Source organism: Echiichthys vipera (assembly GCF_963691815.1).
Source record: "Echiichthys vipera genome assembly, chromosome: 9".
NCBI classification, from domain to species: Eukaryota; Metazoa; Chordata; class Actinopteri; order Perciformes; family Trachinidae; genus Echiichthys; species Echiichthys vipera.
The window spans coordinates 19891196-19917903 of NC_139834.1; the positions used below are offsets into that span (position 1 = coordinate 19891196).

Sequence of the window (26708 nt, forward strand, 5' to 3'; positions counted from 1 at the left end):
CATTGGCCCATCCAGCTGTCAGTCAGCAAGGCCCGAGAGGGAGTTGACGTAATCTCTTCGGTGAATCAAGGCAATCTATCAATTCTTCTTCTCGCTTGTGTGCAGATTAGACGTCCGCCTTGTGTCTCTTCTGGAAAAATAAACTCGTAAAGGAGTCTCCGGTTTGCTGTCACGTGTCCATCCCGGTGAAGGATACCGCTATAATGGGTGTTTTTCACCAAAGTGGACTTAGTTTTCGTGCTCGCGGATTTTGATAGAAAACAACACATCTTGACGCCCCGCTAGCTAACGTTAGTTGTCCCCTACTATCCTGTGGTGTTGTCTTTGTGAGAGTCTTCAAACGTAAGTGAATACATGTCTTTATTTATATTATTATATGTTTGTAATAATAATAATAATACGAGGTTGTAATTACAGATTCATCCCGGCAGTTGTTGGCCGGTTGGTAGCAGTTTTAGCTAACGTTAGTCACAGGGGACGAGTGTCTTTGGACCGTTAGCGTTTTACAGTTTTATATACCTATTTAATTTGCACAAACACATTACTTGTTTACGAGCACGGTATTTGTCTATGTTTAGATAGTTAACGTTATACATCCTTCAGACAGACTGACACTGGAGGTTATCGACAGTTAGTTCCTTATTGTGTCCTAAAAACATTTATACAACAGTTAACACGCAAGCGTTTAAAGCGTTACACCCTTTAGGATTTTACCTTAATGTAAAAATCCTGCAACCCTCCCATGCAGGGTTCATCAGGAATGTTGTGTCAAGCCCATGATGCTAAAATAAGCATGCAACTACTCCCTGCACTATCCCACAACATACAGCAGCGGAGGATTAGCCTACGTCCTAACGTTTAATGTTTTAAAATGTAAAAGAAATAAGCTCTTTGCCTCCAGAGAATGATCGGTTAGATGTAGCAGGCAAAGGCCCGGCTCACTGCCCCACTGTAGCCCACACAACGTTGGTCAATGTTAGATAGAATTTCATGGGCGTATGCTTTTGCAAGTATGGCTGACTGCAAGGACATGGAAAAAACAGAGTTATTTGGCTAATGTAGTCCCGGGTCGCGGAGGGGTGTATAGCTTTCAATGATGGTAAACACGTATTGAATGTTGTGTTTATAATGAAACAAATAATAATGTTCGTGCAGCCCAGTTATGACATGCAATATTGGTATTTCGTATTCAGCAAAAAAAGTATTTCTGATGTAATTTATGCATTAAATGCATTAGCTTGCATCCTTAATTTGACTGTTCAAATATTTGATTGACAGCTGTTTACAAAATATTAAAGCACCTCAGTGGGTTTGGTCAGCCATATTTGTTGTATGCTGTTATGACTGGAAGTCGGGAGGGGGGTAGACTTTCATTGTGTTTGTCATTTACATCATGTCATAATGGGTTCTGCCATATTGTATTCTGGGAGTTTATCTTTGTTTTAAATAAGGAATCAAACACGGTCTTGCTTCATATTTAATACCAGATGTTCTTTTTACAAAGCAGATTCAAACATCTCTCTTACTGTGTTTCCTTTAGGGAGGATTTACAAGGAATCTTACTGGGAGACCTAAACCTAAACCACAAACATGTCTGGGGCGTCTGTAAAAGTCGCCGTTCGAGTCCGGCCCTTCAACTCCAGGGAGACGGGCAAGGAGTCAAAATGTATCATTCAGATGCAAGGCAACACTACAAGTAAGTAGACCACTAGCATACACACAAGGACACAAACACAAAACCAAACACCATGTCTTGAATCTATGCAGGCCTGTCTGTGAAGGGAAGTTTGGTATACCACACATGCTCCCACGTGGTCTTCCTTTAGGGCTCTGAGCAGGGAACAGTAGAATGAGCAAACTGAATAGTGGACGGTTGGGGACAAACAGCCTGAAAGAGAATAAAAGGCTTACAGAGTGAAATTCCTCCTCCTCCTCCTCCTAATGGGGCCTGCATGCCTTAGGGGTCTCTTTGAGAAGAGCTGAGTTGGTTCATACTGGGAGACCCAGGGGTCGCCACACAGCCTGCCCCACCAATACCTTCAATTCATCAAGGCTTTATCACACAGTTGGTGTTTTAGAATGGATGTGTCTGCTACTCTGTGGTTTATGATTATGTTATCTCTCAGTGTACACATACAGCTGTAAAGTGTTTTTAGAGATTTATAGCGTTATGGCCAGACGTCAATCATTTACAGTGCTTTTCACATAAGAATAAAGTGACAAAGGCCTGCTGGCATTAGAGGAAATGTCATTTAATTTATCACATGTTGCAGTTGTCAGCAGATTTGTCTCACCTTTGACAACATAGCAGAATAAAGCTGGATGTAGTATTTGATATGCTTCCCAAGCTTTAGTTTTATATTGAGCGCCAGCAGCTTCATGCTTTACTCATTCTTGGCACACATGTGCAGTATGTGTGAAAATAGGGCTGGAAAATTAATTGCAATTTAACATTTCTAATTGTAAGATGGATTTACTCAAATACAATTTACTTGATTAATTTAATGATTATGTACATTGAACTAATCATTTCAATGCATAGCTTTCCATGGGCATATTGAGCTTCTAAGTAAATTTGTGAAGATGCCCTGCATCACTGCTAGAATCTATTAGAAAATATAAAAGGATAGACAACAGCAAAGCAAGAGGAGAAGACCTGAATGTGGTTTGTAGTCTTGTGATTCAACCTGCTTACTTATGACTGTGAGTCATCAGGAACTGTGAAGGGCTAGCTGCTTCCTTACTTATTGTTGTGCTGTATGTCCCATTTCAGCTGGCTGATGAACACAGTCTTCCTGACACTAGCATGGAAACATTTACTGACCCAGTAACGTGACAGTGCGTGACGACAGAAACCTGTTCTTCCAGCAGACTCTTGTTTGCCTCGAGTTTTGTCTGTCAGTCTTAACAGGCTCATTAGACTAAGCCTTTATGAATCTTCCATAAGATCAAGTGTCCCTAACAGTTATGGCTCACTTGCCCTTTATCTCTCACACTCTACCAAAGAGAAGCTTTGTGTCAAATCCCCAGTACTTTTACTCCATATCCTTGGGTTTTCATTATACCAATGTCACTCTGAGGTGCTGGAGGGTGACCCGTGGTTTGTAGCAGAACTGCAGTGTAATATGCAGTGTTTTTGGGGGTTAGCGAGTGAGTGAGTGTGTGTGAGCGAGGGAGAGGAGGAGGCTGCAGTACTGCCTACTCTATCTCCTATCACATGGGCAGATTGCAGAGCAGAAAGGGAGCCTGGCAGGCGGCCATACTCTCCCTTCATCGGGGCTTCATTGCAGATGGTATGCTGAGAATGCTGTCCTATTAGGATGCTGAGACGTTGAATGGTACCTAGTGGCTCAAATGTGTACAGGTTTATACATGCAGTTGAGATTATTATTGTTATCTTTCTGTAGTTGTGGTTCACTGGATTTCTCCACCCTTTCTATCACCAACTATCGAAGTCAGCCAACATACAATTTTACTGTAAACTATTTCACAGTTGTTTGTCAAGGTTTTCACGATGTTTTACGGATGGTCACACTCGTGCTTTTTTATGATTACAGTTTGTAATGGTGAAACTGGGTCTTATTTGAATTTTACTTTACTGCAAGTATTATCCTTTGATTTTGCCAGGTCAGTGTTTTCATTCACACAGTGATATCAATTAAAACATAATCCAAAAACAGGTGGACTTCTTTTTTTTTTTGCCCCCTATCAAATGAAGTGTTTCTATGACTCATCACAACTTCATGTTGGACTGCACAAAATATCTGTCTATTGAGTAATCAAATACCCCCAAGTACGGTTGAAAGGTGGCTATGGGATGTTTGTAGTTCACTTTCTCTGGAAATAAGTCATTTAGCATGAAAAGAAAAAAGAAGAAAAGAAAGACTAATTGACAAAAGAATTAAATCTTGTTTGAGGCAGTAGCCATACTAGTTTGTCACGCTGCTTTAACCATAAATGGTGGGGTAGTGCTAGCTTAACACAGTGTATGCAATTCTACTGTAATTCTATAATTTGGTAAAGATGGCTAACATTTAAGTGAGACTGAGAGCTGCCTCACAGAAATGTGATGTTTTATGGAGTTGCTTGGTCAGCTTGTAGGTGTTTGGCAGATGTGTGGACGAGGCCGTGACACTCCCCTTATTGTTGTGACTCATTCAAGGGCATATGTGTCTGTGCGTGTGTGTCAACAATACAGAGAAAGAGTGCTTGAGGGCAAGGGCAGGATATGCTGTCTGTCTCTGTCTGTCTCTCTCTCTCTCTCCCTCTCCCTCCCTCTCCCTCTCTTTCTCTCTCTCTCTCTCTCTCTCTCGCTTTTTCTCTCTCTCACCATGCATGGAGGGTTGTCAAGGATAGGGTGCAGGCAGAGGGGCAGCAAATTGATTATCCAGTGTGCAGGAAATGTGTCCATGGCCTCTGCAGGCAGGCTGGAAACAAGTAAAGGCCTCTTTCAGTAGGGGCTCTTAAACATACCAGTGCTAATGTAATTATAAAGGGGTGACGCGATGGGCTGTTGCATTAGTTAGTGTTGACGGGGCTCCAAATGTTGAATAACATCAGGGCACCCAAAGCCTGCCTTCATTGGGGCTCTGATTTATTCTCCACATCAGTCTCTGTCTTGTTATGTAACCCATGTGTTATGTTCCCCCTCAGCCAGTGAGCAGCCACTCATGAATGTATGGCCAAAAATGGACTCAGTGCGAGAGTAGAGAAGCAGATCCTCTCATATGTTAGACCATGACATTGACTTTAGTGGAAAGAACCTGCGTTCAGATAGATTATTTCCCATATTAAGCCTTATCAAAAGATCAAGCCTGGCCTATCCACATTTTCAAGAACTGGATGGATGTTACACAATATCATCCCCTAAGCTGAGAGTAAACTAATTGACAAATTGATAGAACAAACAGAAGGTCACTGTATCAATTAAACCTTCACCTTTCAGATACAATTTTGCTGAGTGTCCCCTCAGTATGAGCTAAGTGGATGGTGACCTTACAAAAACCCCACAGGGAGGAATCAGCTCAGCTCTAGTGTCAGTTACACATAAGAGGAGGCTCTCACCACAGCAGAAATGACAACGGCAGAGAGCTGGCAGGACAAGTGGGGAGTAAGATGGGGAGCACGGGTTTGGTTGATCGATGGTCATCCTTTTGCAGACAGGGCTGATTGACCCGATTAGGACCAGTAATCCGCAGGCTTGCCTCAGATCGCCACGCCCCGCTGCCATAATCCCTGCCACCCTTGTAGGTGTCTGTCCACATTGCCTACACACAACCACTCAGGGTGTTACATACCACATCGACTCATGCAGAAATTGTTTTGGACTGACACACATTTGCCCACATGCACTACTAACACATTCCAGACTGACCTAATGAGGAGGGAGGACAGGCAGATATCTGTGTCTGTGATCTGCTCATGCTGTGTCACAGGACTTTCAGGCCAGAGGCGCAAATGCACAGTGTGCAGCTGAGACGGTTTTTAGTACACCTACCTGTAACAGCTGCTGTAACACCTACCAGGCAGCAGCAGTGTATTGCAATTTAGCTTTTTTTTTTCAATTATTTGATCTTTAACCTCATTAAAATACTGAGAGCTTGTGGATGTTATGTGAAACCATGTCATAATAATAATAATAATAATAATAATAATAACAATAATGACAATGATGATGAGGAGGATGATGATGATGATAATGATGATGACGATGATGATAATAATCACAGATCTTATGAGTCAGAGTGTGAGGAATTTTGTCACATTCACTGTCACATCCTCTGTGGTCGTCTTCTATGGGTAGTCAAGGCAACAGCAACGTTTTTCTTCTACTGCAAAAAAACCCCATCTGGATTGAAAAAATTCATCCATCTACTTTTATATTTCATAACACCATGTGCACTAGTTTTCTTTGGCTCATGACATTCTGCCTTTCATTCCTGCCTTAATAAGGCACCTGAGATTGGATCTCAGTGTGGCAAGTTGTTGCCAGAGCTTTTTCTTCCTGTCTGAAAACAAGACATGCATGGAGTCTGCATTAAGAATTACTGTTTGTTTTGGTGAAATCGTGCTCATGCAATCAGCCCTTCAGTATTATCTTTAATGACCTGTAAAATCAAATTGCATCATTACTATATTGCAAAAGAAGATGTCGTACAGAGTGATGTTGGCCTCTCCTATTGGTACTTAATCATTTTCATTAATAAGTCTTTTGAAATGAATAATAAACCACAATGTAGCATTGCACAATAAGGGATAAGCTGAATGCTGGAATGTGGCAGAGCAAAGGTAAGAAGGTGAAAGTGATAAATTCCTTTCTCACTAAATTGTGGTTTCAGCTTTGTAGCTGACCAAGCCACTTGTGGTTTCACTTTACTACTTATGATGAAGCTTCACGACAGTGTCAGCCTATGGTGATATTTAAACAAAATACTCTTGATGCCTATAGTACTGTATAAAACTGCAACAGATGTGTTGTATCTTAAATAAAATCAGGGTAATCACTGATTATGTCACCCCAATGCATTCGCATCCATAACTATAGAAACCAATTTCTATTTGGACAACATTTGAGGCCAGTACATCAAAAACAAAATGTCAGACAGAATGGCAGGACAGCAAAATGAAGACTCGGCACTAACTTTTAAAAGTTATTGCCAGGCTTGCAACCAGGCATCTGCTTTTGGTTGCCGAAACTGAAAATGTTCCAAATTTACAGATTTCTGTTTTTTTTGTTTTGTTCAGGTTCATCTGGTTGTTTGTTAGTTGAGTCAGTCTGCAACATTTGTTTATGATGTTGACAGGTTAGTCAAACTTTTCACCCCACCGTCAAACAACTTAATTTGCTTTCCTCTAACACAAGTGCAGCATTGTGTAGTTTCAGTTCTGACTATAACAGCAATATTTAAATATCACTAATGCAACAAATATTTGAAAAAAATATTGATTTTTAGGATGCATGTTGTGCTATTTGCTATCCCTATTTTATGTTAAAAATGCCAATAATTGGTTGCCAATTTCTAAAAGTGGTTACCAATGGCAACCTGTCAACTGTTACTGTCGAGCCCTGACACCTGACGATATGCTTCTATGGTGATGTTGTATTCTTTACATTGGAGTGAAATATATATTGAATAAAGTTATTTTGTGTCTATTTCTGACATGTAATTATTCTATAATGTAGCTTCTTGTTTAGTATAGGATTTCAAGTTCTGATCATAGAATTCCATATGTTTTCTCCTTTTTCTGGGGGAGTTACTTAACATCCAGTTTTAAATTTTCTTGGGCGGACTGAAAAAAGTTAAAATATTTTAACTTTGGACAGCAATGCCATCTACAGTTATTGTTGCTGGTATTTTCTGCCAGCCTCACCTAATTTTACTGCCCTGCTCTCATCCACTAAAAGGATATCTGGTGAGCTGTCTACCATCTGCCTGAATCCATGTGGATGCAGCATGAGAATGGCTGTATAATTGGTGAAGTTGTTGGCATTTTGCCCTGTTAACATCATAGGACCTGAGGTTAAACTACACATGTCATTAAACACAAGATATTCCCTGGAAAACCACTTCATTTGGCTTGTCATAGTATATACTGTACTGTAGAAAAAAGTGACATCTGTCAGATCTGTGGCCCAATTGGTTTCTGTGTAAAGGATCATCTCACATAGTATACTAGCTACAGAGATGAATGCGTAGTAGCCTTTCAGAACTCACCTTACATAAATCAATTTTTTCACCCCATTGTTTCTTGGCCCACTTTCCATTGCAGCCTGTGACGGGGTTAAATGGAAACTGTGGGAGCCTTTTGCAGAAAAAAATGTGGGATATCAGAGGGAAGGATGGGATCTGAGCTGACTTGAAGGGGGGAGGGGTGATGTAAACGCAGCCACAGCAGCAGAGACAGTGAAAGTCGTGCACGGGCACTATTCACGTGTAGGACAGCGTGAGGCAGCATCACACACAATCGCACAGCTTGAAATGATGGTGATACTGATTTCATTCATATTGTTGGAGGAAAGAAAAGTATTCATGCAGTTGAGCTAAAATTGAAGAAAAGGCAACAGTAAATATTTTCATCCATCAGTGTGTTGTCATTGTCTCACAGTTTGTGCATACACAGTAAAAAATGTCTTGCCCTTTTATCTCATTATTATTTATAAAAAATATTGCCACCAATTGCATCAGATAATTTGTACAATTACAATGCTGTTTCTCTTGTGTCTGGATTTTTTTTCGAGGCATTGGAGCAAATGTCTTAGATACTAAAAGCACATCACCAGAAATGCAGAAAATGACTGGTGATTTCTTGCTTTTGGTGAAATAATTCAGGACTCAATGCAAAATTAAACATGTTGTTGATATTGTTTTCAGCATAAAACCCTTAATAAAAATGATAAGATATTGATACAGATATACTGCACAACAGATCAATGCTCATAGGTAAGTGTTTCTAGGGAGCTTTGCTTCGATTGGCTGCTGATGTGCAGACCACACAAATCCATTTGGCTAATGTTAGTAATATTACCAGAGATAAAAGGCCAACCACCCACCCGCCCTCACATGACAAGGTGGAACAACACAATGCTGAATTAGTCTGGTGAAATGCACTTTAGCCAAATCCTTAAGTGTGTCCCAGTTCTACAGCAACCCCCAATCAGTTGAGGGGTTAAGAGATTGTCTGTATGACAAAAGGGTCACCAGTGGATTTTTGTGCATGGAGGGGGATTTAGGAATGTGTGGGTGCATATGTTATGTGCTCATGCATCTTTTTTGGTGTATGTGCTCAGGATAATAATAAGTGGGACAATAAATATTGTAGTTGGGTCACAAGTTGAAAGATGTATACAGTCTCTCTCTCTCTTTCTCTCTCTCTGTGTTACATATACACATGTATGTGTGACATATATATATATACTGTATATACCTCCACCAGGCATATTGTACGGTAGATATGTTGCTGTATAATGCCTGATTTCCTTTTAGAGGAGCATCCCATGCAACCACTTAAATGATTCTGACTTACTAACTGAGATCATACTAATATAGCTGTGGAAATCTGAATGTGCTCACAGCAGCGCACATCACCTCATCCCTGACTTGGTGATGCAATTTGGGGAGGATGTGTTTGTTATAAAGTTATGCTACTCTTAGCTTGCTCCTCTTACCTACTCTTTGGTTCATTGTCTAAGTTCTGTGAAATGGCTGGACTTTCCCACATTCAAGAGAGTTTTTGTGCCCTGATGGACCCAACTCTCTTTCCAGACTATTGTTTGGTTTCCTCCCACAGTCTCAGGACTGAATTTAGAGACAAACTGGACAGCTTTGCAGTCCGGGCACGGGTAGTTTGGTAGGCATGATGGTCACTTTGTATTATTCATGAGCAAAAAGTGGTGGGGATGGGGGTGGGGAGTGTTGGCAGCTTATTAATTTTGAAACCTTAATTAAAAAGACGGTTGTCTGTCTGTCCTTCGATCTGGTTGGATACTGGAATCCACTGTTGCTCCAAATTGGAGCTGTCTCGTGCAAATGTGTGAATACACGGAGGCTAATTGAGATCAGTAGTATACACACATAGATGCACAGTTGCACACGTCATCATCCTCCACGGAGAAAATGCTGGATAAAAGGTGTTAGTCATCGGACGCTAGCTTGAGGCATCACTCACTGCTCATCCCTAATATCTTCTGGCTTCACACAACATGTCAAACAAGAGATGCAGCTTCTTTTTTTAACCTAAAGGTTGAGTTTGAACAAAAAGATGTGAGATTTTCAAAGATCTATGTGTCCAAGTTGTGTTCATGATGTCATGGTGCTTATGTAAAGCCAGAGAGCATATAAAGCAAGACTTCGGTCTCTGAGTGGAGGCTAGTGGAGGAAATCCAGGTCACTGCTCTGTAAAATGGGTGCCTGTTGTGAACAGTGGATGTAAGTGCACTGTATTTCCCTTGTCTGCACAGCCTGGTCTGCACTGTTGTCTACACACTGCCTGGATCACATGATCAGCTGTATGGTTTTTTAAATTTTTTTAGACAAAGCTAAGGCACTTTGATTATGAGTCAGGATAAAAAACAAATATGCAACTGTTGAACAAATTAACAATAAACATACAGAGTTCTGTAGTGTATAATTGCCAAGGCCTTCATGTCATGTACATTTAATAATTGCAGTTTAGCTTTCTAAGACAAGGCGCTTATTTTAAAGGGAAAGATGGAATCAGCATCTCTCTCATGGCAGAGAAGTTTCATTACTGTTCCTATTGTAGGCTGATATTGTAACGCCCTAATTACCTCAGTACTACTATTAATTCATATCAATATTACCTGTAATACTGATAACATTATCTCATTGATAACAATTTGTTGGTAACAAATAAAGTGTTCCACATTTATAAAACAGATATAAACGGCGGGAGGACTTAAATCCGTTTCACTTTCTTCATGCATCACATGCAGACCCACTTCCTTTAAAGTTAATTTTAAAAAAGGTTGACACAAGCAATTTGAATTGCCATGCATTAAGTGCTATTTTAAACTAGAAAATAGCAGACACGACTAAAGCTGTGAAGGTATCACTATAGCTTTCCATGACACAGGATGTGTTTGGAAAGACCCCTGACCTTTCAAGGCAGCACCTGCAAAGAGGAGAATATCCTCCTTGGACCTGATCCACGAGAAGCATTTACTCTTTGAAAACCCTGACTAAGGATCCTGTATCATTTTGTCAATGTTAACTTTGAGGTGTAAACCAACAAATATGTTCATCAGACAAGTTGTGGGATGTGTTCAGACATTGGTAAGAGACACTAGGCACAAGACTTGAGAGCCATTGGCACATAATTTGGATATTCATTGTTATTTCAGCTCTGATTTCATAGCAGTTCTGTGTGCTTTGTAGCTTTAGCCCCCCCATGTCATCACCTGAGAGGCTGACTGATATCCTCTCTCTTTGTTGTAGTTCTGTGTTTGTTTAGCTTCTGAATGGAGTCCTGCTGGCTTAGCATGTTTTCTCTGTCTGGTGGCTTCTAGAAGCTTCTCTTTAGTCTCTGTTTTCCTGGACTCAGTGAGTCTGCGTGAGCTGCTAATATCAAAAGGCCCTCGCAGCCCTAGCTAGCTATCAGTGTCTGTGGGCTGAGAGCAATGTATGTTTGGCTACGAGTTAGGCGGAAAGGTTGGGAGGCTGAAATCTGTCCATTCCTTCCTGTCACTGACAGTCTGTCGGCATGTGAAGGACTAGCTGCCATCTGCTGCTGTATAAATAGACAGTAGTCAGAGCTGGAACAGCTGGCACATAGGCCAGGACTGCACCCTTTCCCACTGCTTTCTAGCTAGGCACCCCACCTAAAGCCATTTTAATGTATTACTTTTTAATATTTAAAATGTTTTACTCTGTGGCACGGAGTTGGTAAAAAGACACTTAAGTGAAAAATACTAGACACAGGTTCCTTAGTTGAGGTAAAGAATAGAGAAAAATCTAGTTACCTGTGCACAATAAGAATAAACTGCATGCTCTCCTCTCCATCTACATTTGTTTGTCTTTTAACTGTGATTTTCACTCTAAATGCTCAGGGGGAAACAAAATAATTTAATCAAATAACCTGGCTTCCTTGGTGCATGTAAACTTACTTGCTAAATTCTTTTCAAAGTTTTTTTAATATCTTTTTACAGTCGTTAAACTGAACATCTATTTTTAGTGCTGTCCAATTGCTTTTATGTGCAGTTTACATTTAGCTGACTTCATTCACTTCCCAGTGAAAATATTGAGCGTTTCTTTTTTCTAAAGGTGGCGATCACATCGAGGGGGGTGGGGGGTTGGGTAAGGCGGCGTGAAAAGGGTCATTGTGATGGAGGGGACTGGGCACATAGAGCCTTGTCATAACAGATTACCTAATGTGTTATGCAGGCTCTGTTGTCAATTGCAAAACCATGCATTCAGTGCATTGTTCTGGTGTCTTCCTGTGCTTTTCCCCCTCCTTTCTCCCAGTAGGAAGAGAAAAATGACGTGATCAGCCTTCTGAGTAGAAACGAAGCGTTTGTTAGAAGGAACTCAGTGCCTTCCTTTTGTGATATCCTTTTCTATTACACGTATTTCTTTGATGTAGTAGCTCTTGAAATTTTAATGCAAGCTCTAATCATAAATAGAAACTTTGTTTTTCTGAGTTGATGACATTGATTGGGGATTCTGGTGTGAAGGGTCACGTCTCCTGGCTAGACAAACACTTCTGCGTGCCAGGAAAGTTTGAGGGTTTTTTGGCAGGAGTACTCACGGAGGAGTATTAAATTGCTGTATAGATGTTTTTTAATTGAAGGCCACAAGGCATCTTCCTGACCAGATGGGAAAGTTCCCCGTATCCAAAGGGCTAATCAAGATACCACATGTTTGTTTCTGTTTTGGAGATGTTGTACGTCCTGTGTTGTGGCTGCGACAAGCTCAGCTGTTTGTCAAATGAACACAGCAGTGCTCAGACGCTACTTTTAGCCCTCAGCTTTGAGCTGCATCCAGTGACAACTCTGTCACTTGTGCTGCAGCCCTGGCAACCGAGAATCACACTCTTCCAAAGACACTGGATAGATACAACACGCAGAGCATTTCTGTGGCCACGTCAGAATGCACTCTATTTAAGACTGAACAGCCATATTAAACCATCTGCTTATGTCAACAGCTGCTTTGCTTCACCACTCATGCACAAACTGTGACTCAGGTGTGCCTTTGTAAGGTTGCATGTATCCATATACACAGCATTAGAGCTGTGATGTGGTGATAGGACAGGGCACACCAAAGGTTAGGCAGTTAGCCAACACTGTATATTAGGGGTGTAAGAACAAATTGATACACTTGAGTATGACAAATCTGAATGAAAATGGGTTCTACATACAGTATTTCCCATACAAACATTTTTGGCATATGGACCACATGCAATGTAACCTTCCATGAGCAACTGTGAAATACAAAATGCTTTCCCATACAACAAGATCCACATGGTAAAATATGCCGCTTGCCTTGGTGACTGGTTGGAGGTTTGATTAATCGTTAAACCAAAAAAAATAAATAGATCAATCAACAGTGAAATAATTATCAGCTGTAGCCTTAATATAAAGGTGTTTTTACACTTAATTTTGATGATAATTTTGGTGGCCTTGTCCACAAACCCACCCACTGCTTAGCACCCTAATGTGACAGCTCGGACCCTACATATATTGGCGGCTCGATTTCCATGTGAATAGAGTTCATGTAGCTTGCTGGCACAGATGTGACTCAGGCGGAAGTGACGAAGATGTGAACTTTCATGCGACCCACAGCCGGTAGTTTTAAAAGCAAGAAACCGCTGATCACAGTAACGAGAGACAGCAAAATATCGACTGTCGTGATGGGCAACTACAGCTCCTAGGTCTCTTGGTGGGTGATCACCCTTAGAAAAAATAAAAAAGACGCTCTTTATGTTCCAGAACGTTCCTGAGAATTATCATGTAATCCATTTATTGTGTACGCTACATTGCAAACAGAAACTGCTAATAGCTAATTCGGCATACTTTTAATGGTGCCAATTTGTCAAAAATGTAAACAAATATAGGCTATAGGCTAACAAAAAAATATAACCGGGCCCAAGTTTCAACCCATAGGATTTGGTTTAAGAAGGTGCCCACTGTGTCAGACACCTGACATACACAAACCAAAGCAGGAAATTATTGAATTGTGTGAAATCTGTTCGATTTTGGTGCAGTTCTTTTATTGCCTTTACGTTTGTCATTCCAAATGTAATCAACATAAAACAACACAAAAAGATAATGCCTCATTTTTCTGTATACTGAGTAAAGTGCATATGGTAAGGGTTATTTGTGGGGGAAATGGCCGTTTGTAATCATGGGACTGAATTAAATTAATGAAATAACATTCTCCAGAAGTGAACTGTTACATCACTTTGCTGCCCATATGCACACAGACTGGGGATGCTATTAAAATTCCTCAGTCTTGCTGAAGCACATAATACGTTGTAACAATGTTACCATTCTGCACAGATATTTCATTGAATCCCTTTGTTTTCTTAGCAGTCACCCATTTGTTTTCCATTTTACTTTATTTATGCATTATTGCTCTTATCTCCTTCCTGTGATCACGGACCGGCATTGACTGAATCGAACTAACAGCTAGCAGGTCCTTAGAGGGTCACTGGAAGGGAGAGGCAGATATCAGCCATTTTAGACCTTGCTTGTCTGCTAGTCTTAGGTGAATGGGGCTAGCTTTTAGTCCCCATCTGGTGCTCAGAGACCTCCTAACAACCTAATTACTGAGGGGTATCTTTGCCTCACTGGCCGGCTTATAGGCCCCATGTTGAACACTGGAGCACAAAATGTCTGCCAGCTACAACCAGCTGAGTGATGTTCTTTAGATAACAGGATATGGTTAGTTAACTGGTATCTACCCTGCCTTGAAATGGAAAGCTCCTATGGCGTACCAGCATCGTATCAGTCCTATATTCTGGGGAACAGGAACTGAAAATGAAACGCTGTGGCATTTGGGGAAAAAAAATTAACATTTGAACTACGCTCATATGCCACCCAGTAGCTTGTGTCTGTTCACTGCACCTGAGATTCTGACTGAATTTCTCTTGGTATCATCTTCAGATAATCATGTCTCCCAAACAGATTTTCCACCATCAAGTGTTGTTTGATTGCCTGAGGATGACTCAGAAATGATAAAACAGACCTTTATGTTGCTCTTTAACATAATGTTGAATTTCTGCCTGTACTATTGTTGCTTGGTATGCATCCAAGCAATGTGTCACTAAGAGTTTTTTTTAAATGATAAAATTATTCTTTTGTATTCACTTTAATGTTCATATTATGAAATATTACATTTACAGAGTTTTTAAAAGGTTTTCGTGTAGTAAAAGTTCTTTCTGGTTTTGCTTATGGAGTCTGACATGTTAAGTAGCTTAATGTCTTAGTTACAAATCCTACAGCTTTTCACACTATGCCTTTTCCATGTCTCAGGATTTTTAAAGGATTAGAATCCTGAAATCAGTTTGATAAATAATTGTAATTGAACACAAAACCTGCATTTAAGTCATTCTACATATTCTCTAAAGAACCGTGATAGGGAATGTTTGAGATGAGAGAAAACAGAACTCTATGTGCCGCATCCTCCCCTTCTGTGCCAAGTTGAGGTTGTTATGGCAACCAGAATCCGGTCCTATACCTGTTGCCATGGTTGAGAAAGACAGAGTGATGACGTTTATTAGGCAGCAGAATGCGTCTGCCATTTTAAGTCCAGGATGTGACTCTGGTGGGAATATTCACTATAAATGGAACGCAGAGGAATTCCTCATTAACATCTTAATTTGTTACTTTTACTATCTATGCATCAGTGCTCGGATAGATTCTGCTTGTAGATGTCATGTAGAGGTGCAAGTGTATAAAATTAACTGAGTGACTGATATTCAGTTGAGACAAAGTATGTCATGCTGGAAGATATAAGATACCCCTGTCTGATTTAGTCATACAGGGCTAAAAATCCCCTCAATCTAGTGATTCACCGTTCCAAAACAGATATCAGTTATCGGGCAGATATATATTAATATACTGGTCTTGTATTTTCTGTTAAAGTTTTGAACATTGCTGAATTTAAAAGGTTTACACTTGAATTGTAATTTCATTTTGAATGCAGATATCGGATTCTGAACTGAAAAAGTCTGATTGGTGCATCCTACCTTCTGCTTCAGTCATCAACATGTGTGATGACACAATAGTTAATAGAGTGTTTCTTGAAATACCTTGAGGGTCTAGTACAAGTAATGAGAAATTGGACTGCACACACATTGCCTTCATTTATAGACTCTAACATGAGAGACCCACTCTTTATGACGCACTGACAGGACCACATGGGTGAAGCAGCTATCTGTTTTGAGAGCAATGGAGTGGGCAATTGAATGAGACATTCATGCCACATCATGAGCATGATTCACCTTTAGGAGTTGAGCAGTCTACCGCTAGCTGCTACCATGTAGCTTTGTTGTGCTAGGGTCCATTTTTACACCCCAACATTCATCCTCGTCTCTGATGAGAGCCCATTACAGAACCGGGGAAGTTGACAGTCAGAAATTAGAAAGCTCACATCATTTCTTGTCTTTCTAGAACACAGCTGTGATTTCCAGTAAGGCCAGTTTGTCACAGTCAGTCTGCTGGCCTGTCATGGGCATCCCACTGTCTAAATGCCCCACACGTGGCACTGTCTCATCATCTTTCTGTTTTTACTTCTAAGTTGGCTCGTTGAAGACCACTGGATTTGGCTGACACTGAATGACTCTGAATTAGACTGTCTCTTCATTAATAGCCACTGTAGATTGTTCCAGGAAAGGGGAATAGGTGCACGTGTAACTTAAATCCCCCTTCGTTTCTTCGTGCCCTGGCTCCAATTTCCCATTGGAGGCAGGTCATGAAATTGGGCTTTATTTAGCCACCTGTTTTGCTGTATCCTCTTCCAGCGCCCAATATGGAAGCTGCTGCTCCGCCTGTGCACCTTAACCTGTTTGAAGATTGTAAGGGGTTCAAACAAATGCATTGTTTAAGTCTGTCCTAGGTTGTCGCTACCTAAGTTTCAGTTCAATGGCAGCTGCTATAATCATCACATATTTAGCAGTTAGTGTTCTGGTTTCTGAGGACACGCCGTGCTTTTCTCTCAGCATGTGACCTGTGGAGGGTGATATGCAATCCCTGTCTCTCCACATCTCCTGCATTATTGATAAGTGTTCTGAAATCCTCTGAACACATAAGGCACTCTGCCAGGGACAGCTTGATGCAAAAGCTTCTCAAGCACCCTCATGTCGAGGAGCCAGACCTGGCTTTAATTTGCTCATTAGCAAAGCACAAAATTTGTATTAAACAAAACTAATTACTGCTTTGTGGCCCACGCTGGAGATTTGGTTAGAGATAGTAAAACATGTACTAAATAAATAGTTGATCTTGTTCTTACTAAGATGCAGATTCAGAGTTTTTCCTTTCACCCTGTATTTAGTTTCTATTGTTGTTCTGTTTGGATTGTTGCTAGGCCCTCAAAGCCTTTTTTTCACTAGCCTTTAACGCTCCCTCCTCTTCTCCTCCCCCATCTTTACTGAAAGTGGAGGTATGCACTTGTCTGTATAGCCTGAGTGAACTCTCTGCATCGGCCCCTGATGCAAGGCAGCTTTAGTCAATAAAAGTTAATTTTGTTTTGATTTGGGGAACAACTGGGATACTGATATCTAATATTCTACAGTCATTTCTTAATCCACCCCCCCCCCCCCCCCCCCCCTCCGTCATATATACTGTGCAAAGTGTGGAAAGCTTGAACACTAGTCCCAGGGGTACCAGCCAGCATGGTTGAGAGGGGTGACATGCCAAGCATGGCTGCAGATTCTTCTTCATTAAGAAATGTCTGTGTGACCAGAGGGAATGGATGGGTTGTGTAGAAATATGGGGTCATTATGCCTTTTGCAGATACACCAGGCTACATGTGTTATTTAAACTCTGTATTGTTTGTCTTCTTTGCTGTGTCAATGAATCAATGTTATCAATGAATACAATGACTTAAGACACTGATTAAAGAGTGTTTGGCTTTTTTGAAAACTGCCAGTTTCAACCTCTACCAATGCCTCATAATCCGTCACTGGTTCATGTGACTTTCAGTTCCAAACATATTACTGTTAGTGGTCTTGATTGAAGTACAGGATCTTTGGAGACCTGCTATTTGCCAACCAGGATAAAAACAAATCATATGTTAAACAGGGTCTATTTAGTGTTTCTGAAATGTAACATTTTGTGGGTCAGAAGAAATTAATGAATTATCTTTTTAAATGAGGGATTGGAGTTTGGTTAGAATTCTAAGCAATAGCCCTCCTTACTAGTCTAAAGAGTGAAAGAAAGTGAGTTGGCAGGCAAAAGAAAGTGAATGCCAGAACAATAAAACAAAAAACCTAAATCCTGAATCCAGTATTTCAACAGATGATGTATCATGAATGAATTAACTTCAGGTAGACTTTAAGATGGAACTACAAGAACATGGGAGTAGTTGTCTCATATTCACATTCAAACTCCAGTAGACTTAGACGTAGACTTAGATGGTAACAACCACATTACTGATTCTGTTCTTCTTCCCACACAGCTATTCTCAACCCCAAAGCCCCAAAGGAACCAGCAAAGACCTTCAGTTTTGATTACTCCTACTGGTCACACACTACGGTGAGTTTTAATATTTTTCCAGGATCTAGTGTAATGACTGATAAGAAAATATAATTATACATACATTGTCGATAACACAAGTTAATTGAAATTCTATGTCCTCTCTCTCTCTTTTCCACAGCCGGAAGACCCCAGCTTTGCATCACAGAACCTTGTGTACAATGATATTGGCAAGGAAATGCTGGCACATGCGTTTGAGGGCTACAACGTCTGCATCTTTGCTTATGGTCAGACAGGAGCTGGTAAATCATACACCATGATGGGCAAGCAGGAAGAGGGACAGGAAGGAATCATTCCCATGGTTTGTTCTACAATACATCTCTCTGTTTTTACTGAAATGCATAGCAGATATTAGGAGACTTAACATAACCCCTGAGTCACACTGTTGATCACACGAGAACAGTTTTTACCAGTTCTAAACCAAACAGATTACCTTTACATTTCATGTAGTCTCGCTTTGCCATACTCTACTCTAGCACTGGACATTTCTTGTAATGAGATGGTTATTTGTCTTTGCAATTGTGTACCTGCTTAATATCCTGTTTTAGGTAAACTGCCATAGAGGACATGAGCCAGATTAAAATGCAGTATTAACATCTATCTTGGCAGATAGTTGTTTGTTAGTATTTTGTTTACCTCTTTGGATCTCTCTTTCTATTCAGCCTCTGTTTCACCTCTGCCATGCTCTAAATTTGCACTGAACATCTTCTTTCTCTGCCTCTCAGCTCTGTGAAGATCTATTTGAGAAAATCAATGAGGGCACCAACAAAGAGGAGCTCTCCTACTCAGTAGAGGTGAGTCTCGGAACAGCAAATGATTCTAATCTCTGTTGTGAATCAACTATTAAAAAAAATAAAAAATACTGTGTGGATGCAAAATATACTGTAACATTATTTAGACCTGCATTAGTTTACATACATCTTCACATTACTGCTTTATAATGTTGAAGCGCAGAACCTGAACAAATAATCTGTTACTTTTCGCAATTGTTTCTAGGTCAGTTACATGGAGATCTACTGTGAGCGGGTGCGAGATTTGCTTAACCCTAAGAACAAAGGGAATTTACGAGTGCGAGAGCATCCACTGCTGGGTCCCTACGTGGAGGACCTGTCCAAGCTAGCTGTCACCTCCTACACAGACATCGCTGACCTAATGGATGCAGGCAACAAGGCCAGGTGAGCCAAGCACAGGGATCATGCAGAGATCAAGGGAAGAAATGGGGAGTGACAGTGGTGGTGTTAGCTGTGAGATGTGATAACCCATGTCCTCAGAAGAATTAGTTAATTACGTATTAACTTAATTACCTTTCTCTCTCACCCCATTTCCTGTCTGTCCTATCTAATAAAGGCTTGAAAAACTGCCAAAAAATAATCTTAAAAATAAATGGATGACTGAGATTCTTCAAGACAGAACCCTTTTTAAATTGCTGTAGTATTAGTGCATGTTATGTAGATAAGTGTGTTGGTTCTACTGTGTGTATGTGTGTGTCATGAGAGCTCCTGTGGGGAGGAGTGAGCTCTGCCATAATCTCCCCTGTGACTGTCCCTCTGACTGCGTTTTATGTATTTGTTTGGTGTCCTCATAGTATTATCCACCTCTGCCATACAAAGTAATCCCTCAGACAAGTCAGTTCACTCTAACAGGCGTAAAACCAAGTGACGATAGCTCCATGAATTAACATTAATAATGCTGAATAATTTAAAAGTGATTAAAGTGCTCAGATGTGTTTCATCCATGTTGTTGTTTTTTTTATTTACTAACTATGGCCGTATGCCTTCACCTACAGAACTGTGGCTGCCACCAACATGAATGAGACTAGCAGCAGGTCCCATGCTGTTTTCACTATCGTCTTCACACAGAAGAAACACGACAGCGAAACAGATTTATCCACAGAAAAGGTCAGAGGAGACTACACAGAGAGATATCTTTAAATTCTTATTGAGACCATTCACTATTCACACTTAACCATGTTTATAACTTTTAACCAACTCTGATACCACACTGTTGGGAGTGCATTTCTTCATACTGGTTTTATACAGTACAGCACATTTATCATTTATTCAGTCTGCTCCTTTTGTTCTGGTTAAGATGTCCCCTATGGTCATCTTAGTCGGTGGTGATCGCCATTTTAGATTTGACTTTTAGCATTTCCTCTGACTGCGGCAGAGACAAAGACCACTGTGTTATTCTAAACACAATGCCCATTGTGTTTAGCCACTCTATCAGATTTAACAGCCTTGCTGCGTCTCACTTGACACTAATCTCCAAATGTTTAGAATTGCGTACACTATTTTGTTTAACTATCTGAACATTTTTTAAAACCTAATGAACTTTGCATTCGGTAGTCAGCGCTGACATTCTCCCATTTATATTGTCATCTCCTCTCAGTTTGTTATCATTCTGATGTACATTATACATAAGCTTGATTAATCTCAAATGCATTTACTCCATCCTCAGGTCAGTAAAATTAGTCTGGTAGACTTGGCAGGGAGTGAACGAGCAGATTCCACTGGAGCTACAGGTACCAGGCTAAAGGTAAGACGCCCATTATCACAGACCGCATCAGCAAACAGTTGTCTCGTATTACCCGGATGGCTGTTAAATCTTTTTTTCATCCATGGTTGCAGGAGGGAGCAAACATCAACAAATCTCTCACCACGTTAGGAAAGGTTATCTCTGCCTTGGCTGAAGTGGTGAGTGTTTTATATCCGTTTCTGTTTACTTTTGTATTTTCTCCTTTAATTTTATGCTTTTTTCTTACCCTCTACAACTTGATCCAGCCTTCTCAAGGACTTAATGTTTTTACCCTGGCATGCTGTAATGTCTGCCTCTCTGTTTTCTCTTCTCTTTTCCTTGTAATGCTTGCTCACACAGGATAACTGTACCAGCAAGGTAAACCCTTTGACAGCTCAAGCACTAACCTCTGACTCTCCCATGAGGCAGATTTGACAGTCTTTTGCCATGTGCAGTGCTAAAGTTTCTGCACAATGTTTAGTCACTACCATTTTTATAATAAATAAAATAATTAATATTATTATTTTATTAAGAGTTTGACAAGTGCTGTGATTTTAGGCACCACGCTCAGTAAAATCCACAATCCTTGCACCAGGGCAAATGGTAATCAAATCAGGCCTCTACTCATTTTACCAGAACTCTTGTCCATTGCGTAGGTGTTTGTCATGGTACTGTACATTATAATATTGTTCAGTCTTAATTGCCATCCCTAATTTTAAATGTTAAAGCACAAAGTTTTACATCACTTGTCAGTTTTCTTACTGCCTGCCATGTTTGTTCACTGCAGAGCAAGAAGAAGAAGAAGACTGACTTCATCCCGTACAGAGACTCTGTTCTAACATGGCTGCTGAGGGAGAACCTTGGTATGAACATTAATATCATCAGCTAAATATCCTTCACCGGTGGAATTTGTCTGAAAATGTGTAGCAAAATCTTTACTCCTGGACAGCACGAAAAATCGGTATGCTTTAAGACAAAGTGGAGGTAAAAAAAACATTACTAGAGCTAGTGTACATTACTCTATGCCAATTTAAGAAGAATGCTGTCAGAAGACTGTATTTCAACCTAACTAGACAAGCACAAATATCTCCTAGGTTCAGGCCTGTATGGCGGAGAGGTGTACAGTGTATTTCCAATCTTAGGACACATACCACACATTGCAGTGGATATCGTGTTAAATTTTAAATAAATCTAATACTGATCTGTCTTGTTTTGGCCTACATACAGTTTTTTAGAATAACATGGCCTTTTAACCACGGTGTCACATAATTTACTTCTTTACTTGTCTTTTATTATCAGGTGGAAACTCAAGAACAGCCATGGTGGCTGCCCTCAGTCCTGCAGATATCAACTATGATGAAACTCTCAGCACACTCCGGTAAAGTTGTATAAATGTAGTAAAACTTAACTAGTTTAATCCTTAACTTTGAATAAAGTTTATCACTATTACAATTTTTAGCTATGCTGACCGAGCCAAGAACATCAAATGCAATGCTGTCATCAATGAGGATCCTAACAATAAGCTGGTGCGTGACCTGAAAGATGAAGTGGCTCGACTAAAGGAACTGCTACGTGCCCAGGGCCTCGGCGATATCCTAGACAGTGAGTTTAATGCTTTCAAAGCAGGTGCTATCTGCAGCCACACAGCTTCTCCCTTCTCTCTCAGGGTCTGCCACACGCTGGTAACAGCTTCTTTCTACTTCAATCATCCTACTTTGTTTTCATCGCTGTGCCTGTATTCATGCCTAGTACATAACGAAGGGGCTTTCAACATGATACTGGTTTGTTTTGCCTTCTTACAAAGTAAAATGTACTATATATATTTTGTACAATGTATTATATACACTTAAGTATTTAAAGTTGCATACTGTACACTTAATAATTTGATGTAAATATAAATGGTCATATTTGGCTGTTTGTGACTGACAACGCAAATGGTACTTTAAAGCTGCATTAAACTAGCACACTCCATTTTGCTGTACACAAGAGTAATGGCTCATAGGACTTGTAAATTAGAGACATAATGCACCCATTAATAACATCTAATATGTGGACTGATTAATAACCTGCCTACTTGCTAATGTCTGTTTAGATCATGGCTAATGACATGGCACTTAACAAGTCATTCCATGCCATTTCTTCTCATCGTCATTGTGTTTCTCATCCAGCTCGCTAAGAAGTGTCTGTAACCTTTTCCTTCCATTCTACTGGTGCTGACCTCTGACCCTTCTCATCTTTTCCTGCTTCCCCTCAGTTGATCCTATGGGGGATGATTGCCCAGGAAGTGGAATCAAATGTGTGTATATGTGTGCTAGTCATGAATTGTCTATTACTATTTGCCCTATTAATAATAGCTAACATTGCTTATGCCCCCGTTACCTAAATATTAAATCTGCTACCAGCTTTGCATGTAAATGCTTAAAGGGGAACTACTAATTTGTGCATGTTATTCCTATGGTCTAAGGCGGTCCAAAAATATCAGTACACATGAACAACTCTCTTTAGATGACACTGAGAGCACCCAGAGGAATGTTTTCTGTTTCAGAGCTGACAACTCTACAATAGAATAAGGCTTATTTGGGTGTAAAAAAGAAAACAAACAAAATCAGTCTCCCATTCATTGTAAATGGAGCAGGTCCAGACTTTATATTTGATGACATAACAAGGTCGAGACTCTGGTTTCTGGCTTTGGGAGAGAGTAGCTCATGTTCACAAATATTGATTGAACTTTTCTAGGCCATTGAAATAACATGGGTGAATTTGGAAAATGGCGTAATTCCCCTTTTAATACAGGGAGACTCAGAAATGCAAGGCTTCTGTAGGTGTGCTGATCTGGCGAGGGTTAGCATGCCACTAGGTTAGCCTGCTTTGCGCTTGAATGATGGAGCTGACACAGCTATTTACAGGCTCCACTCCAACTGTATCACAAGTTACTTTTGGAATATCCCTTTTAGAAACTAGATTAGTTTGTCTTCCCCACACCATTTTCTTACCATATCTCTTTAACTTACTCTCTCAAGCTTCTTTTCTTGACTGGCCTTTCTGCTTTTTTGTTTTTCCCTTACTAACTCTCTGCTGCAGTTGACAGTGCACAAATCTTTAGATTGGCACTTCTCAGTTCTCAAACTGAGGCTCAGAGCTATCGACGGAAAGGTGCATGATCTTAAATGTCTAAGTAGCTACACCAGAGGTGTACTGTATGTATACAGAGTTGACTAGCTTGATGAGTTATGATTAGATTGAATTGAATAGTTAGTTTGCTAGTGTGTCCTCTGCTGTTTTCTCAGAAATCCCTGATAAGTCCTCCTTCTTGCCTCTTTGCGCTAATAATCTGTGTAAAGATGTTTAACCTGAGTTCACCTGCTTTACTTAATGTGCAGGGTAAAAGCATACATGTTGTTACTGGTATCCCACTACATACGAGTGGCTCAATACCAGGGTGTTGATGTATTCTCTATTTTTCTGGAATATGAAAACCTAATATTCCCAGTCTCAACTAGACGCAAATGTCAACACCTTCCTAACCATTCAAACTATACTTTTATTGGAAATTAGTTTTTTAAATATAGTTGTTTGAAGACACCGTCTGGGTTATCTCAGAGGTCATTGAGGCCATTATATTGACATGAGCTGCCTGACCTTTAGTGCTCATAGTTGATTGCTCTGCATTGTTCTAGCTCCCATGAAAACAGCTCTTTAAAAACTCTCCAATGGAGTACAAGCTGAAATTGAATGTATTTTCTCTGGGAGCTGAAGAGTTGGGGCAAGCAGACTGTTGTAAACCAACTGGAGGGAAAACTTCATCTTTCTGTAGCTGACTATTATTCTGGGTGTTTGTCTTTACCCTTTGACGTAAAATGTTTGTCTTACATCTTCCCTCCCCTTTGTCCTTTCTCTTTCCCCATCTCTTTCTCTCCTCTCTCTCCTCTTATTTGATATTTGGTTCGTCCATTTTATGTGGTTTATTCCCCCCATCCTTCTCTCTCTCTCTTTCTCTCTCTCTTTCTCTCTCTCTCTTTCTCTCTTTCTCCTGCTGTTGGCTCAGACCTCAAAGACATTCAGAACAATAAGCATAGATACTTGATAGCCTCAGAGAACCAACGCCCTGGCCATTTCTCCACAGCCCCTATTGGTTCCCTGACAGCCTCGCCATCCTCTGGCTCACTGTGCAACCAGGGGGGCCTTCAGTCAGTCACTAGCATCCAGGAGCGTATCATGTCCACCCCTGGAGGAGAGGAGGCTATTGAAAGACTCAAGGTAAAGTTGGCCAGTGTAGACTGCAGCAGTCAAATTACACTTATGTTTTGTGTTGAAAGAAGAAAATAGTCCCACGGCTATTTGCCCACTCTGATAAGACCCTCAACTTTGACTACTTTTAGCACGTTTATCTTTAACTAAAGTTCACATTGGGGAAATTGGGTTCTTTGTTGTTGTTGTTTTTTTAAACATGCCCTCAGTAGAGCTAAAATCTGCCCCATGTTGAGCTGTGTGGGGCAACAGGCTGGTTGTACAATTTCCATAATATCGGTTTATATCAATATAAAAAACACCACTGACACTTATGTAAAAATCCTGTCAAAACAACCTAAATCAATATCAATAACAATTACTATAACGTTAAAAACATACTAAAATTGTTTATATTAAAAAAATACATCAATTATTGTCACATTGCATAAAAAATGTCACTTTTATTTAATGTTTGAAAAGATACCTCAGTGAATAAGGGCTGTAGTATTGAGAGTTATGTATTATAACTGTAGAAGGTGCATCTTCCCAACAGCTGAACTATCTGAGAATAGATAAAAGCTTCACACAGCACACAGTGTAATATTTGTACAGTAAATTAGACGTTCATGTGTAAATGTCCAGATGGCTGTTTAATTTTAGCCCCATATAGCCTTTGATCAAAACATTTTGTCGATCAGTCCTCGTGTGGCCTATGAGCTTTACTTCTCTCACGCTCACAGTAGTTTTCTCACTCTTGTTGGTAAGGGAGCACATAACATTGCAATAACCAACCATGATGAGCTGCAGTTTCCATAGCAACAATGGTGCCCTGTCTGTCTGTCATCCAATGACGTCAAGTACCAACGCAGATACAGAGGAAATTGACCCAAAATAGATCCAGGCTTATTGGCTTTTAGCTCTAATAGTGAGGCACATACCATTTGTATTGTTTGATCCTTAAAGGTGTTAGTGATGCCGAAACAAAGATTACAGTGAAGGTTACCTTTACAATGATGTTATCTTTTATAGGAATGGTAGTGTTGCCCAACAGTTCATTATGACGTTAAACTAAGATGGCTATATACTGCATTATTAAACCATTACAGTAACAAATGTCACAGAATACATCAATACCAGAAGAACAGTACATCACTGCTTTTATAATATGAAAAACAGGCGTAGCCGCTGTGCTGGATTCTTACTAAAGCTTTAAGCAACATTATCAGAGGGGAAGAGTTGGTTGATTGCCATAATAGAATACAGCAGTATGTTACCCTGCCCCTCTGTTTTTATACCAGATTAAATACTTCCTTTAATGAAAATAGGATACAATCACCAAGAAAGCATGTCACTGTTATAACAAATTACTACTGCACTGTTTATAGTTTAGATAACATTACACTGGCTGTTTTCTTCACACTTTGCCTCTGTTGTTCAGGAATCAGAAAAAATCATTGCAGAGCTCAATGAAACCTGGGAAGAGAAACTGCGCAAGACGGAGGCCATCCGCATGGAGAGGTCAGTATTGGCTTTTCCACTTTTATCTCTCAAGGAGGGAGATGTATGTCATACATGTGCCTCCACCCCTTTTCAATTCATCTGTGTCCTGCCAGTGCTAAACAACCCCCCATAGCTATGTCTTTTCACCCTTCAGTGCTGTCTGTCTCACTTTCTATGTGTTTCATTTCCTCTGCACTCATTCTGTCCATTTCCGATCCTGTTACACTGCTGCACAAACACCCCTCTCACACCC

The 26708-nt window shown here is 40.3% G+C and overlaps 1 protein-coding gene across 7 annotated transcripts in view; it reads left to right on the plus strand.

Annotated features, from left to right (window-relative positions):
* The first annotated feature begins 107 nt into the window (after positions 1 to 107).
* kif1b (kinesin family member 1B) overlaps positions 108 to 26708 on the plus strand; it is a 58947-nt gene continuing 32346 nt past the window's right edge. For 2 of the 7 annotated variants that reach the window (XM_083920040.1, XM_083920045.1), the window contains exons 1-16: positions 108 to 342; positions 1541 to 1696; positions 18135 to 18211; positions 18333 to 18512; positions 18937 to 19005; positions 19208 to 19386; positions 19998 to 20109; positions 20669 to 20746; positions 20839 to 20904; positions 21086 to 21103; positions 21513 to 21588; positions 22025 to 22103; positions 22185 to 22327; positions 22980 to 23021; positions 24771 to 24982; positions 26394 to 26473. In XM_083920040.1, the coding sequence (XP_083776166.1) occupies positions 1591 to 1696; positions 18135 to 18211; positions 18333 to 18512; positions 18937 to 19005; positions 19208 to 19386; positions 19998 to 20109; positions 20669 to 20746; positions 20839 to 20904; positions 21086 to 21103; positions 21513 to 21588; positions 22025 to 22103; positions 22185 to 22327; positions 22980 to 23021; positions 24771 to 24982; positions 26394 to 26473 (1517 nt within the window). In that variant the 5' untranslated portion in view covers positions 108 to 342; positions 1541 to 1590. The remainder of the gene's footprint in view (positions 343 to 1540; positions 1697 to 18134; positions 18212 to 18332; positions 18513 to 18936; positions 19006 to 19207; positions 19387 to 19997; positions 20110 to 20668; positions 20747 to 20838; positions 20905 to 21085; positions 21104 to 21512; positions 21589 to 22024; positions 22104 to 22184; positions 22328 to 22979; positions 23022 to 24770; positions 24983 to 26393; positions 26474 to 26708) is intronic. The other 5 variants (XM_083920044.1, XM_083920046.1, XM_083920042.1 and 2 more) reach the window with 4 other exon arrangements.